The 14,740-nt window shown below is 39.4% G+C and overlaps 1 protein-coding gene across 1 annotated transcript in view; it reads left to right on the forward strand.

The window, feature by feature from the left end:
- Positions 1-499: 499 nt before the first annotated feature.
- MTMR8 (myotubularin related protein 8) overlaps positions 500-14,740 on the forward strand; it is a 1,273,681-nt gene continuing 1,259,440 nt past the window's right edge. The window contains 1 exon segment of the mRNA XM_044057715.1: positions 500-736. Coding sequence (XP_043913650.1) covers positions 713-736 — 24 coding nt within the window. The 5' untranslated portion in view covers positions 500-712.

Raw genomic sequence — 14,740 nt, forward strand, 5'->3', positions numbered from 1 at the left:
GACCAGATTTTTTGTGCCAAAAGATCGAGAGCTATGATTTGTAGATAAACCAGCAAACTAAGTTTACCGTCGGATACCCAGCTAACACTTCTGGCAACAACTGTTTAGAAAACTAAATTGTAGCTCTAGATTTAAAATGTATGACCATACCGCTCAACCTCTTAAAGCAAGAAATCTGGACAATGCCAAAAATAAAAGTGGGGCAAAAAATAGGGACAATTTTTAAATATTCCTCTTACAAACTTGGAAAATTGATAGAATAGGTTTTACATTAGCATGAATTTTCTGAAGGGTAGCAAGTCAGAAACTCAAAGGTCTGTCATTTTCAAACTTTAATCTTTAATGATTTGCCACCAATTTGCAAGAAGAGCACAATTTTATTAAAACTGAGCAAAAATATGACGCAAAAATCTGGACAGTTTCTTTACAGTACAGAAAATTACCATACTAACATCGATCTCGCGATATTTATAATCACTTCCTAGCGCTTACATTTAGTTTCAGACCTTCCCAGACACCCCAAGTCAGCTGACACAGAAATTGAGGGGTGTATACAGGAAATATGGCGAACCGGCAGTCAGTTTTATAAGGAGTGATTTGTCAATAGTCTGCAGTTTTTGCGTTTTCAATTTTGTCTTTTCTTTGACTTGGCGGTAGATATAGAGGTAGTGAGTGCGCCTTTGCATTTGTAGTACTGTTTGCAATAGAAAAGATGGAGTATATTACAACCCCTAAGGTAAGAAACAAACTGCAGGTATAGTTGCAGTGCTACAGATTTTACTGGTTGCTATGGTGCCCGTTGCTCCATCTAGATTGTTACTAAATCTGAGGCCCGTCTGGGTAGTACTTCATTTCAGACAGTATTTATACGGGCGTTTTAGCATACCTTGTCGTGTTACAAAACTTAAGTTAGGAAACTTTGGAAATCCCGACTTGCTTAGCAAATTTCCAAACATGCTCACAAAGTGCGTGAATGGCATATATTTTGTCCGGAACTGAAGAGTTGTATGGGTGTAGTGAAACGTCAGCGTAATTACATTGTAATAAGCATTATAATGAAAACAATCCATCGAGGATTGGAAATGCTTAGGCAATTGTTTACAAAACCTTAAATCTACTTGTCACCTGTGATTTTAGATAGCTAGAGGGAGGGGGCGATGAAATTGAAAGTTACTGCAGGCAGGTGTCCCATTAAATCGCCCTTTCATCTTTAGGACGATTTCAGCTCTGCATATTTTGATTTAATGATTTGTATAACGTATATAACAATAACTGCTTCTAGAGTGAGCTGTTAATATGATGGTCTGTTATAACACGTGACTACTTTCTAGCTGGTGACAAGTTTATGTGCCATGTTACTGTGGCACTTCTTTTATGATAACACTCTGTGTCAGGTTGAATGTTTATAATATCGGGAGTGGGGTTGCAGACCGTAAGCTTTTGATTGTGTATGTAACATTGGCATTGATCTTTGTGACATTTACTCCACTTTAGAGTGTTTGGTTTATCCTAGCATTTTCCACTAGAGGCTGTTTGCATGCATGTACGGTGCTTTATTTAAGCTGTGATTTTAGTATCAGTATCACTTTTCATGCTCGCAGTCATTTATCAATACGTGTTTGAAAGGGAGTGCGGTGCAGGACCATACTTAAGAGTTAGATCTGTCTTTATATCAAAAGTGCTAATGGAAGATTCATACTGCAGTATGAGGGACAGGAAGCTCATTTTTAATTGACTGATTTGTAGGAAGGACAGGAAAGGCTCCTTTTGATAAACTGTTTGCAGTAACTTGCACCTTATTTCTTGTCTATACATACATAAAGTGTACCTTATTATGAGGTACTTCCTCATTCTTTAAAAAAAAAACATATTCCTCATTGTTCCACAGAAAGGGTCTGTCAAATTCTTATCTAAAAAGGATACTCGTGGTAAATACTGAACCATGTTACATTTCTCAAAAGAACCTTTTATAAGTATAAAGTAACATATTTAACCTTCATATTAGCTTCCTAGTTAGTTGTTAGTAAGTTAATTTTTTCACATTTTGCCTATTTGTTCTATGTTATGATAGCCAGTGTTGCACATTTTGAAGGGGGAAGGCTGAGAGCAAAGTGGCAATATCAGAGCTGATTACTACATGAATGGTTTGTACACAAATGGTACCTTTGGTTCATCATGTTAGTGCTCTGACAAAAAAATGCTGAGCTTTCATCTGTTGCCAGCTTGTTTCTTTTTACAGTAGTCTGCCTCTGGCATACTGTTTACCCTGATGAGGATCATGGTGGTAGCAATCTGAGCAGAACACACTTGGACCTCCCTAGGGCTACTAACCATCTCATCCTGTTGGATTCTCGGACATTCACAGCAAGATAGGGGATATAATCTGTCCAACATGCCCTGGGTTTTCTCTGTGCGCAATACCCTTCCCATGGGAGTTGGTCTTTGGACATGCTTACAAGGTGTTTGTATCATCTTAATCGACTCCTGTCAACATTAAGCAATGACTGGAGCCTTAGTGCTTTTGTATTGCCAGTCTCCTCACTTGTCTCAGACAGTGAGCCCAGCTGTCCTGCAAAGAAATCTAATTTCTGTTGCTTGTGTCTGTCATATCATTCTTTTAGTTACTACCTAAAACTCATGACGACAGATGAAGATGGAGACATAGCTTGACTAATAAATTGAAAGCATTATCGTGAATTTCAGTGACCGTGCCCAACCTCTACATTCAATAGGGTACAAGGGCACAAAACTCAGTGATACATTAATATACTGGTATTATCTTAATGATGATTCTGAGCCACTAATGGCAGATATAATTTAACAACTAATTTTCACCATTTTGCCCCAAAATCTCATTTTGAGGGATGCAGCAACTCTGAGGCAAAATCAGGACAGGAGTGCTATGCAAAGTTCTTGCTTTACCACCAGTGTATAGTGCTTGCTATGCTGTTGTCCCTGCATTCACCTCAAATGCCTGATCTCTTGCTTCAGCTGTCAGCAAGACCCCCAACAGATACTTCAGGTAGAGGATGTTGCATCTGTTTCCATCGCACATGTAGAGAGCAGTTAACCATTTACTAGTAGTATGCCTGCTGATGCCAAATGTATGCTTCAAAAAATCTCTTGAAATACTGTTATCCAGAGAGCAGTGCTTGCTTCCAACACTTAACCTTTTACATTTTTCTGTATCAGGACAGCTTATGACTGTTGACATTGTTTTTAATATGTTATTGGCATTTTGTTTAGCATAAACCAAACCATATCTTTGCCAACAGCATAGTTTTCTTTTCTATGGCAATTATGTACATTGATGCATTCTATCAAGCTGCAATCCTCTTTTTTTTTTCTAAACGTATTTTATAAGTTGTCTTGTAGAGAAAGACCAGTTTTAAGATATGTTTAGTAGCAGTTCCTTAACCTAAGTGTATTATGTTCTTTTAACTACATCAGTATTATAGCTCATCTAATATGTTACTGAATTGTAAAAGTAATGGCAAAACCACTGTAAAGTGAGAAAACGTGATGGTAGATTTCTGCTTAATTTTTCAGTTCATTTGTAAGGGAAAGTTTTATGTAGTGATACTTTGCTGACATGAACTCTTACCATGTTTTATTGGTTTCATACTTTTTTTTTACGAAATTGATTGTGGGGCATTTTAATACCCGAAGGCTAATTGTGTAGTGCAACATGTGGTCTAGAAGTGCACAAGATTACATGCAAGAAAACTGCCAGAATAATAAAACTGTCTCATCTTACACAGGTGGCCCGTTGTAGTTGTGGTTGCAGTGCCAGAGCTAGTTGGTTATGTATAAGCTGTGTTGCCCTTAACTGAAGTGGTCATGCACCTGAAAGCTTTACATTGATTTTGCTCCATTTGTTTCTGCTTGAAGGTTGTCCATTGGCTGCAATGTTATTTTAATGAGTAATTGTTTTCTAACTTTACCTCTTGAACTTTTGATATATAGCCTTGTGATCTGTTGTGCTATAGAGTTTCGGTGAGACAGAGCTCCGTATACGTTAATGTTCTGAAGAGCAGCAGTTTAGATCCAAAGCAATAGTGAAGAAAGCCATTAAACTTTGAAGGGCGAATGTCTCTGAAGAAATACAAAATTCTTGAATTTATTACATTTGCTTGTGAAGCCTAGTCACCTTAATTTTTTTTTTTTTTTTATTGAATAAACCTTTACCCTCTGTCCCACCTCTCTGGTTTTGCTCTTTAGCATATGAGGTATGCTCAACCTGCTTGTCAATGTTTACAAAAAAAAAAAAAGTTTGCGTATACTTTGTCCAGACCCTTGAAACTACAGAGGCTTATTTTTTAAGTGATGGCAATGACCCATTCATAGTTTGCATTTAAATCAGGTATCTCACATATACATGAAGTATATTCCCATGTCATCTGCATCCTGTAACAGAAATGGGATTAGTAGTGAGGATAAGTAATTTGTTGTTGCATATGTAGGTGGTAGGGATTGTTGGAGATTAAGATGCAACATAGGTTTAACAAAAGAAGTGAACATTGTCATTGTCACGCAGCATACATGGTTTTAACAATTTTAATTCACCCCTACATTTCAGTTCTGTCTTCCCATAAACCTCTTTCTTCTGAAAATTATTCTGCTTGTATTGTTCACACACGTGCAGTTTTTTGAAATTTCATCCTCCCGTTCTAAAGATCCTACCACCAGTTATTTCATCTCTCTCAATATCCAGAACTTCCTTTACTTTGGAAATTGATTTACACGTTCTACTTTGATAGAAAGGTTTAATGCCATTAGCTAAGTCTAAGCAATGCAGATCCTATATCCTAACTCAAAAGAATTTCATTAGGTGCAACCATTTGTTCTCAACATTTCTGTCAAAGTACTTTGTAGGGAATTTTAAAGTCTACCAACATGTTACATCCTTCCCCACCAAGAAATGTTCCCAGTTAACAGTCTGTTACCACACTTCCAGCATTTGCTCTCTGCCTGAAGAAAACCCCTCTGAAATCTCTTTGGGGTGTAAAAATGCCAGTGCAAACATTTTCATGCAAAAATTCCAAACCTTCTAGATGTTGCATACTTGGGAGCTCTACAGACTTACTGCCTCTCCTGTCTCCTAATCTTTAAACCTCCTCTAATTGATACTCGTAGTTTGTACGATGTACTAAGTTCTCTTAATATCCAGTTCTGTTCCATCTTCAATTGTAAATTGTACCAGAACTAGGCTTTCACTTAGCACTCCCCTATCCCCATTCTACTTGTTAGTCTTAATTCCTGTTAAGACTGGCAGTCTCTAACCTGAAGTCAGATTACTCAAGTCTTACTATCTTTGATTACGCTGGTGTAGTCTCAGACACTTCCTCTGCAGTTGGAGTGCTCTTGCTGCATAAGGGAGAGACATGTTTTGCTTAACCTCATCCTCTTGTTACCTTTCCCTTTCAAGTTATTTGCTCCTAATGCATTGTTTCTTGTGCCAATTTCTTCCAGTAAATTCCAACCCTCATCTTTTTTCTGTTCGTGTACTTGTAGACATGCCTTTTGGTAAAATCTTTTCTTCCATTTCTGCAGTAGCTGGGTTCTTATAATCCTTTTTCTACTTTTATGAATATTCTGTATGGCCATTTTCCTTAAGGACTTGCATCCAAAATCCTGGTCTCATCCTTTATCTACCCCCCCCCCCCACACACACACACACATTTTCACCATCCCTTTTCACTTTGCTTTATAACATTTTTGAGTTGTGTATAAGCCTCAACTGCATAGCTTTAAATTATTCCTTAAAATTGGTAATTCTAAGCTAGCTAGTCCTATGGCAAGACCCACTTAACTGTTGCCCCCCCCCCCATTTCTTCCAGTTACAATGTCTGACCTTTGTACAAGACTAAACATTTTTACTGCTTGTATCATAATGTTCATATTTATGTCAAGAGTTTAATATTTGTGTTTTCTACTTAGTCTAGTCACACATATATTTAGCTGTTATAACAGAATCCCCTTTTAATCCATGCACCAAAAAATAGTTAATCTTTTCTTGTCCAATAAGTATGGGTATTAATCAGGTAGGTGGACTGGTCCAGGGACCCTTTTCAGTCAGTCCTGGCAAGAGAGGCTAGAAAGTACAACTAAACGGAAATTTGCACTGGTAATAACAGTCGTAGATACAGTAAAGTACTGACTAGCTGAACTAGTTCATATGTGGGTGCATATTTCATTTACTTTGTTTATAGGTGCTTACTAGGCTAACTACCATAAGGGACTTTTTAAGCCTAGCCATGCATCCCAAATCTGACAAGTTAGATACCCTTGATAAGTAAGCATGGACCTGGGAGATGAACCATTTATAGGTTACCTGTTTGCATCAGATACATAGGTGCCAGACCAGGGATGAATTTCCGGTTTCCCTTCCAGTTGTCTATTGTATCCTGAAAAAAAACCAGATTTCTCAATGTTTCAGAAAAAACATGCCCTTTTCTAGATTTATTAGGTAAAAATAGTATCTACAAATAAGGCTGCTGTTTATTAGCACACCATTTAGATAATTGAATTTGTGAGTTCTATAATTTCTTTAACCGTTATAAATGTAACACAAATAGAAAGAGGACAGCCTTGCCTAATTGATGTGTTGAACCAGCTTTTTAGATAGGAACACTGCCACCTTAATTATTGCTACCTAACCTTCATAAATACTCTAATCTTGTGCTTCAAGCGGGGAATGCAGTTGCTGCCATTAAAATCACAGCTGACCCTATCTTGTTCTCGCTGCATCAAGAGATTCCAGAAATAGCATAATGTTTTTATAGATAAATTCCCTTTGGATCATCACTGTTCTGTTAATGTTGTCAAGTGTTTGACTTCCCTCCCCAAAGTCACATTAATCCACATCTATAAAGTTTGATAACGTTTGCCTTTGTTAATGTTAATAAACATTAAAGTTTTAAAATCTAAATGTTCATATAAGAAGCTGGATCTGAAGGGTCTTTACCCACTCTCTGCATCACTGACACCACTTCATTCTTCAAGGTTACTGGTCAAAGCCACACTTCTCAATCTGAATCAGATTTCTGTCGAGATAATACATAATCAAATCTATGCTTTCAGAATCACTTTGAGATTCAAACTCTTGAATCTCTTCAGAAAAAGAACCCCCCTTTCTCTTCTCTTACCAGAGACAGACTAGCATAGCAGGGTCAAGAGCCTGCATTAAACCCTGAGCTAAGCCCAGTAAGTTACTCTAGTGTAACTGAGACAGGAGAAGACGCGTTTCATTTAGACAGGAAAATCTGAAAAAAACGTCCCAAGTTTGGCAGTAAATACCTCTCTAGGGATGGACACAGCTTTCTTGATCAGGGCAATGGCATTCCTTGCCCCTTTTCCAGGACCAATAAGAATGTCTCTCCCGTATGCAGCAAGAGCACTCCAACAACTGCAGAGGAAGTGTCTGAGACTACACCAGCGTAATCAAAGAAAGTAAGACACATGAGTAATGAGATGCAGTTTTGGCCTTGGGTAGTCACTCACGTGTGACTGAGGCATTTTATCAGCCTGCTGCAGTGGCAAAGGCTGCTTAACAATCTTGTTTTTGGCTGGAAGAAGGTAGAACTGGAGAACCAGTAGGTTGTTCCATGGTTGGATTAAATGGGAAGTCTGATAACAATGGTTAGTAAAACAGGCAAGTTTTAAAAAAGCAATTTCCCTCTTATAATAAAGGGCAACACTTTAATGACTTACCAAGCCCTCAAAAGTAAAACTTTTATAAAGGAACAAATAGTTTAAAGTTAAACAACTTTTTAGCAGAAAAGTAAATAAGTAACATTCCTGTTTATGTGGACAAAAATCCTATGGCAGTCATTAAAAATACTCTCTCCTAGCTAAAATGTAATAAGTTTCTGTAAAACAATTTTATATATATATATATATATATATATATATATATATATAATTGTATTTCGGTAACACAAATGCACATATAAGATCCTTCTGTATGTGTATAAGTATGTGCTTTTATTTTTAATAAACCAAAAACTTGCTGTGTCCACCAAGTCGAGGGTATAAAAATATTTTTAATAACTACAATAAAAGATGAGAGAAGTGCTTTTGGACTCAGATGGCCCTTCTTCGGATCCAACAATACAGCAATGCAAATAATTTATATAATTCAACAGCCAATGAACATCTGACACTATCAGTATAGCCAACAAAAAGTGTATGTTGCAGTATCTATTTAAGCATATGTAAAAACTCAAACATTGGTTGGCCTTTTCCAAGAATGTCTGAGTTTTTACACATTCTTAAATAGGTACTGCGATACATTTTTATTGGCTATACAGCTAGTGTCAGATGTTCAGGTAAGTAAAAACTTAATTAACATAACTAGCTGAATGGGAAGTACTATTACTATTCAACATTAAAAAAAATGGATAAGTGGAAGATGTATGTTATCTAGTTAATACACCTTGCACTGGTGGATTAGGAAGTTGTTAGTTCATTAAACTAACAGTGCAGTGCATTTCATATGTATAATATGCACACCACCCATGTAAATACATTCATGGGCATGTGCACATTTTGGTATAAATTTTCTACTCCAGTGCAGTTTTACTTTAGATTTCTGGACAGGCAGTTAATAGTAGATCTGTACACTAATATACAGCTGAAATATTAAACCAGTGTCCAGTCCTGAAGTAGAAATTTATTTAACAGAAGCAGAATTCCCTGTTGCAAGGGTAGTGGTACATTTGAATAGCACAAATGATGGAATTGCAGATTTTTTGGTGGTAGTGTGATCATGTAGTTAATTGGGGGAATATATAGTTTTGTAAAATCTTACCATAACAGTAGATGTCCTTCCCTTCACTGCTGCAGTATTCATAACTCATGGGATTCCCTGCCATGGAAGCCCATTGTCCAGCCAGTCTACCAAAGCCTACTGTTGCTTTAAGGTATGCTGAAGGTCACCTAAACACTCCTTGCGTAGTGTAGAGCATAAAGGTGGTGATCAGGCGTAGCGTCCTCAGAACTGATTGCCCCCAGTAGGAACTGCAGTCCAAGGAAAACCAAAGACAACCTACAGATCCAGGAAGGAAAAAAAGACTAGTGGGATGAAGGGAGGGAGTGAATACTGCAGTGGTGCAGGCAGGGACATCTACTGTTATGGTAAGATTTTACACAACTGTACTATGTCCTTACATTCACAGCTACAGTATTCATAACACATGGGAGAGTGCCAAAGCTCAAGAAGAGCCTTGGGAGGAGGAAGCAGCAGTAGAACCCTCTAAGAAACCATGAAGTTTTGCTATTGCCATTCTATCTCTAGCTCTGGAGATACCATCCAGCTTGTAGTATTTGGTAATATTATGCACAGAAGTCCAGGTAGCTGCTTCAAGAATAGAATTAGTGTCTTAGCCCTTGGAAAAAAAGCACCAGATGAAACCACCGCTCCAGCAGAATCGACCTTTACAGAAGGAAAGCTCTCTCCATGAAAAGTGTAACAAAAAGAAATAGCCTTTGAAATCCAAGGTAGAAATATTTTGCTTGGAAACGGCCAATCCTAAAGACCTAGGATGAAAGGAAACAACTGATCAGATTTTCTGATAGCTCAGATTTTATTTGGATAAGACAAACTGTCTCTGCACGTCTAAGGTATGTAGCAGCCTCTCATTGTCAGATTGCAGAGAGGGGAAAAAGTAGACAAATTAATAGACTGATTAAGTGGCAACTCATTAACCACCTTGGGCATAAAAGGATTAGTACTCAGGGACACCCTGCCCTCATGGATTATCAAAAAAGGCAGACAAAACCATAAGGGCTTGCAACTCTGACACCTGTCTGGCAGAAGTAAGAGCTAACAAAAGAACAGTCTTCCATGAACAATGTTGCAAGGAAGCTGAAACAGCAGGTTGAAAAGGAGTCTGAGTCGATTTCTCCAGAATGAAATTAAGATCCCAGGAAGGAGTTACAGGCTTCCTGGGAGGTCTAATATTAAGCATGCCTAAGAAATAGCTTCTAGATTTGAGGCTAAGCAAACTGAGGAGTTAAAGGCAGGCAAGCAGAAAGAGCTGATATGTGGGCCTTAAAGGACAACAATGGGATATTATTATTTGCTCAACTTCTCTGTCCTTTTTCTCCCTATTTATTGTCCCTGCTATGAATAAATAACAGTATTTGAAATATTTTAAATTGACTGTTTCTCTCCACTAGAATAGTACCTTATTGTGCTGTGGTGGTTTCACTTTCAAAAAAATGTTTATCCTGCCCTGAAAAAGTCTCCAATTCACTGATGTCGTCTAGGCCATTGAATACAGGTAGTTTTCTGGCCAATTCCCTCCCCAAACTGACATCACCATGACTGTCCTAAAAATCCACCCGTGTTGTAATGTCAGAGATCCCTCATCCTTCCCCTACCCATACAGAGAGTAAAGGCTAGGACGAGGAAACAGGACATGAATCAAGTCTCCTGCTGTGAGCTGTCAATCACAGCAGGTACCAGCTCAAATTACCCTTAGCACTTTGACAGCTATGAAAGTTAGGTGTGAAGGGGGTGGGAGATGAGTCATAGTAGTACAATTCAGGCTTCACAAAAAAATGCAATTTAGCCATTCTAAAAAGCAGCAGCAGTAAAAATCGCTTTCAAAGTCTGTTCTGTGGCATTTGGACTGGGTGTTTTAAGTAGTCATTGAATGGCATGAAATGTTGCTTAAAACTGACAAAGACAGCAGTGTTTGCATGTAAAATCAATGCAGTGACAGGAGCTTTAAGAAGAAAGGGGCCTGTGTGATGTAACTGTTTGCAGACTAGCACTGCATGGTGGGATACCTAGAGGTAGACTAAAGAATCGGAATTACTTCAAGATGCTAGACCTCATATGGTCAGACTCAGAAATTGCATATAAAATATTTAAAAAAACTGTAAATAGTCCCACAGTGGTGTTTAAAATGTAGGAAACCCCAAACCATGATGAAATAAACATGTTTTTTGAGTCTGTGGTGCGGTTCTCCTTTAATAAAATAGGATAATCCAGCATTGAGCAACTCACACACACAAATAAGAGAGAGCCAAAGTAGCATCTGCAGTCAGAGAAAGACACCAAATAGAAAACCTCTTCCATTTAGACAAGTAGGATTTCCTAGCAGTAGGTTTCCTGGCCTCCTGCAGGAGCTCCAGCACATCCTCAGAAAAAAGGTGTCTATGAGCAATCAAAGTCTTATTGCCCACAGTGCCAGTTGAAGCATGGACAGGTGGAGATGGATGAGAGATCCCTTGTCTTGTGTGAGTAGATCCACCCTGTGAGGTAACTTGGCTAGATGCAGAAGTAGAGGGAACCAGTGCTGTCATGGTCAAAGGGAGTCCAAGATTTTGGAAGTATCCTGTTGAATTTTGAAGAGGATGCTCTGAAAGGAAGAAACATCCCCTTACAAGAAAATGAGAGGGTGTCTACTTTCCACACCAGAGGACCTGGGACTCTGGCACAAAACAGAGGAAGTTGTCTATTCAGACGGGAGGCAAAGAGATCTACTTGTGTACCCCACTGGTGAACATTGGCCAGAAACACATCCCTATGAAGCATCCATTCATGGGACTGAGTGAAGGACCTGCTCGGAGTGTCTGCCACTATGTTCTGATCTGAAGGAATGTAAACTGCCTGAAGAGTCACTTGACAGCCAGATCCCATACTAGAAGTGCCAGCCAGCAAAGAAGGTAAGATCTTGTTCCACCCGTTTGTTGATTACCACGTAACTGTGGTATTGTCTGTGAATATAGAGAGGCCTCCAAGAGAAAGAGGATAAAATGCCTGAAGAGGCAGCCTAAGAGCTCTCTCATTTCTTTGATGTTGAAATGCTCCTTCTGCTGATGAGGTGACCATACTCTCTGAAACTTCAGGGAGCCAAACGTTGCCCCCCATCCCACATCTGAAGTGTCTGAACAGCTCCTGAGAGGGGAAGAGGAGGATGAAACAGGAGCTCTGGATTCAGAGACAAAGGCTGAATCCACCATAGAAGTGCCTTCTTGGGAGAAGAGCTGTAAAGTCTAGAGGATGTGCATGTTGAAGCCACACTGACTGCAGAAACCACCGGAACTTCCTCATATGGAGCTTGGCCAGAAGAAGCATCGGAATGGTGGAAGCCATGAAACCCGGCTCTCAAACTCCCTGGCTGTAATGGAGGCCAAGGGAAGAAGAGTTTGAAAGTAAGAAGTGAGAAGAAATGAGAGCAAAGGCCTTTGGATGAGGTAGGGATTCCAGCATTGGCAGTCTAAATCCTGCAACATAGAAAGACATGATCCTGAGTAGTCAGGGAAGACTTTTTTTTTTTAAGTTTATTGTGAACTCCGGGCTCTGAAGGAGAGAAATGGTAAAAGGAAGATTTTGCAAAAGGACCTCTGGAAAGGATGCATGAATCAGCAGGTCATCCAAGTAAGGAAATGTTTGGATCCCTTGAAGCCATTAAAAAGCAATCACAGGAGTGAGGCATTTGGTGACTACCCTTGGGGCAGTGGAAAGGCCAAAGGGCAAAGCACAGAACTGAAAATGCCAGGAAGCACAGAAGCGCAAAAACTTCCTAAAAAGAGGATGGATAGGAATATGGAGATAAGCATCCTTGAGATCCAGATGCACCTGAAAGGGCTGAGGGGAGCGAGAGGGGAAACAGGATCTGAACAGACAACATCTGAAAGGAAGCCACCTTCAGAAAAGTACCCCTTTGGGACACGGGCACCTCTTTTGAATAGTACCCTGAGACAAAAGATCTCAAAGAGCCTCTGGGGGGAAAAAAGGAAATTTGTTCCAGAGGAGGCTGAGGAATGCCCATAAAAGGAAGACAGGAAATACATACCATGACGTACCCCTGACTAATAATTGACAGAACCCAAGAATCCTGGGTGATTCAAAATAGGAAGGGAAAGAGAAAGATGGAGAGAGAGGAATGTGACTGGGAACAGGTGGATAGTCGGACAGCACCTGGTTTGTCAGGAAAGGAAGGCTTTTGAATCCCTGCAGTCTGAGTGGCCTTAGCAGGAGCCACACGTTTACCACTCTTCTCCTTTTAGCAGGAGAGTGAAATTGCCTACGAACAAAGGCTGGCTTAGAAGGGTGGTTTCTCTGAAATTTAGGCACAAGAGAAACAGACATGTTTAAGCTCCTGTAAGGCTTTCCCCTTGTCCTGAAGAGACTTAAGTCAGCAGCCGCTTCCCCAAACAAAAGTTTATTATCCAGAGGAGCATCCATCAACTTTGCCTTGATATCATCGGGTAAAGGTTGAAGCCTAAGCCAAGAATACCTCCACAGTACTAAGCCAAGAATACCTCCTCAGTACTGAACCAAGAACAGCAGCCTTAGAAGAGGCATTTGCTGCATCATAACTACATTTGATAGAATGACAAATTACTTGAGAGGAAGCCCCTAGCAAGGAAAGAGCAGAAGATTTACTCTGAGTCTGGAAGATCAGAAAAAAGTTGACAAGCCTCAGATATAACATCCAACACACGTGTAGATATATGGGTCTGATAATTAATAGCCCTAAAAGGTAGGGTAGCTGAAGTATAAACCTTCTTACACCGCCTATCCATGGTTCTGCTGTCCTTATCAGAAGGTAGTAATTGGACGAAGGAAGCAAGTGAGACTGCTTATCAGAGGCTACAGACACCACAGAGGAGTCAGCGGCAGGACATTTGAACAAAAAGAAACCATTCTCAGGCACTCTATAAAACCTATTAGACAAAGATTCAAGCACTTTAGAGGCATTGAAAAAAATGTCCAGTAAAGCAGCCAAGACAAGAGGAATAGCCTAGCCGCACATTTAGGACATTCCATCTGCAGTAACTCATACCTCTTTTGGATATCAAAACCTGGGCACAATCCCACTTGAAAAAAATTCCATCATCCTAGAGATTGTCCCCAAAGGAAATTTCCTCAGGAGTATCTGGACTATTAAATTATTCCTCCTGCTCAGACCCATAGTCCAAAGGAGGAGGAAGATCTGTCTCTTAAAAGCCAGGATGGGAAGATATGAAATGAAAAGTAATGCATAATCAAACATGGGAAGTCTCAATTAGCATATATTACTGTGAATGGGCGTGCCTTCGCCGCAGGTTGGGCTGGTAACTCAGCACCATAAAAATCAACTGCCAATCATTAGTGGACCGGAGTTCCGCTGTGGCGACCCCTAACCGGGAAAAGTCAAAAAGACAAACTGTGGACATTTGGAAGCGAGGAAGTGACCAAGATCTGGAATGCTTTATTCAACAGTATTTTACTGTCATCTTCGAAAAATGCATGGTTAGAGAACTGAATGAGAAGCAGCTTCAGTTAACTGTAATAGAAAGTCCATAAAATTAGTAGTATACAAATCTGACTCGTTCATCTGATATTCTAAAATACCTTTATCACAAGGAATGTATACATTGTCCAAAATGCAAAGTCACTAATGGAGCCCTCCCTTTGTATCCTTAAGGAAAAAAAGGATTATTCACAAGGGAAAAAAGGTAACATAGTTGAGAGAAAAAGAAACACACATGGATTCATGCAAACTGCCCTTACTAATGACTTTAGGGTGAAAAAGAGGATTCCCATTAAGATGTATATACTTTTGGAAGTGTGTACAGTTCAGAAGAAACGTTTTGAAATCGGCAAATGTTGCACAAGTTCCTTTAAAGTAATGTCATACCAGTATGTCAAAAAAAAATCTTAAGTTAAAAAGCTGCTCAGTACACAAAGGGGAGAGCCATGTAAATAGGATTGGACAATTGGTGACATCAAATCCTT

The sequence above is a fragment of the Protopterus annectens genome, chromosome 15.part0 (genome assembly GCF_019279795.1).
Source record: "Protopterus annectens isolate FY-2018-M chromosome 15.part0, PAN1.0, whole genome shotgun sequence".
In the NCBI taxonomy this organism is placed as follows: Eukaryota; Metazoa; Chordata; order Ceratodontiformes; family Protopteridae; genus Protopterus; species Protopterus annectens.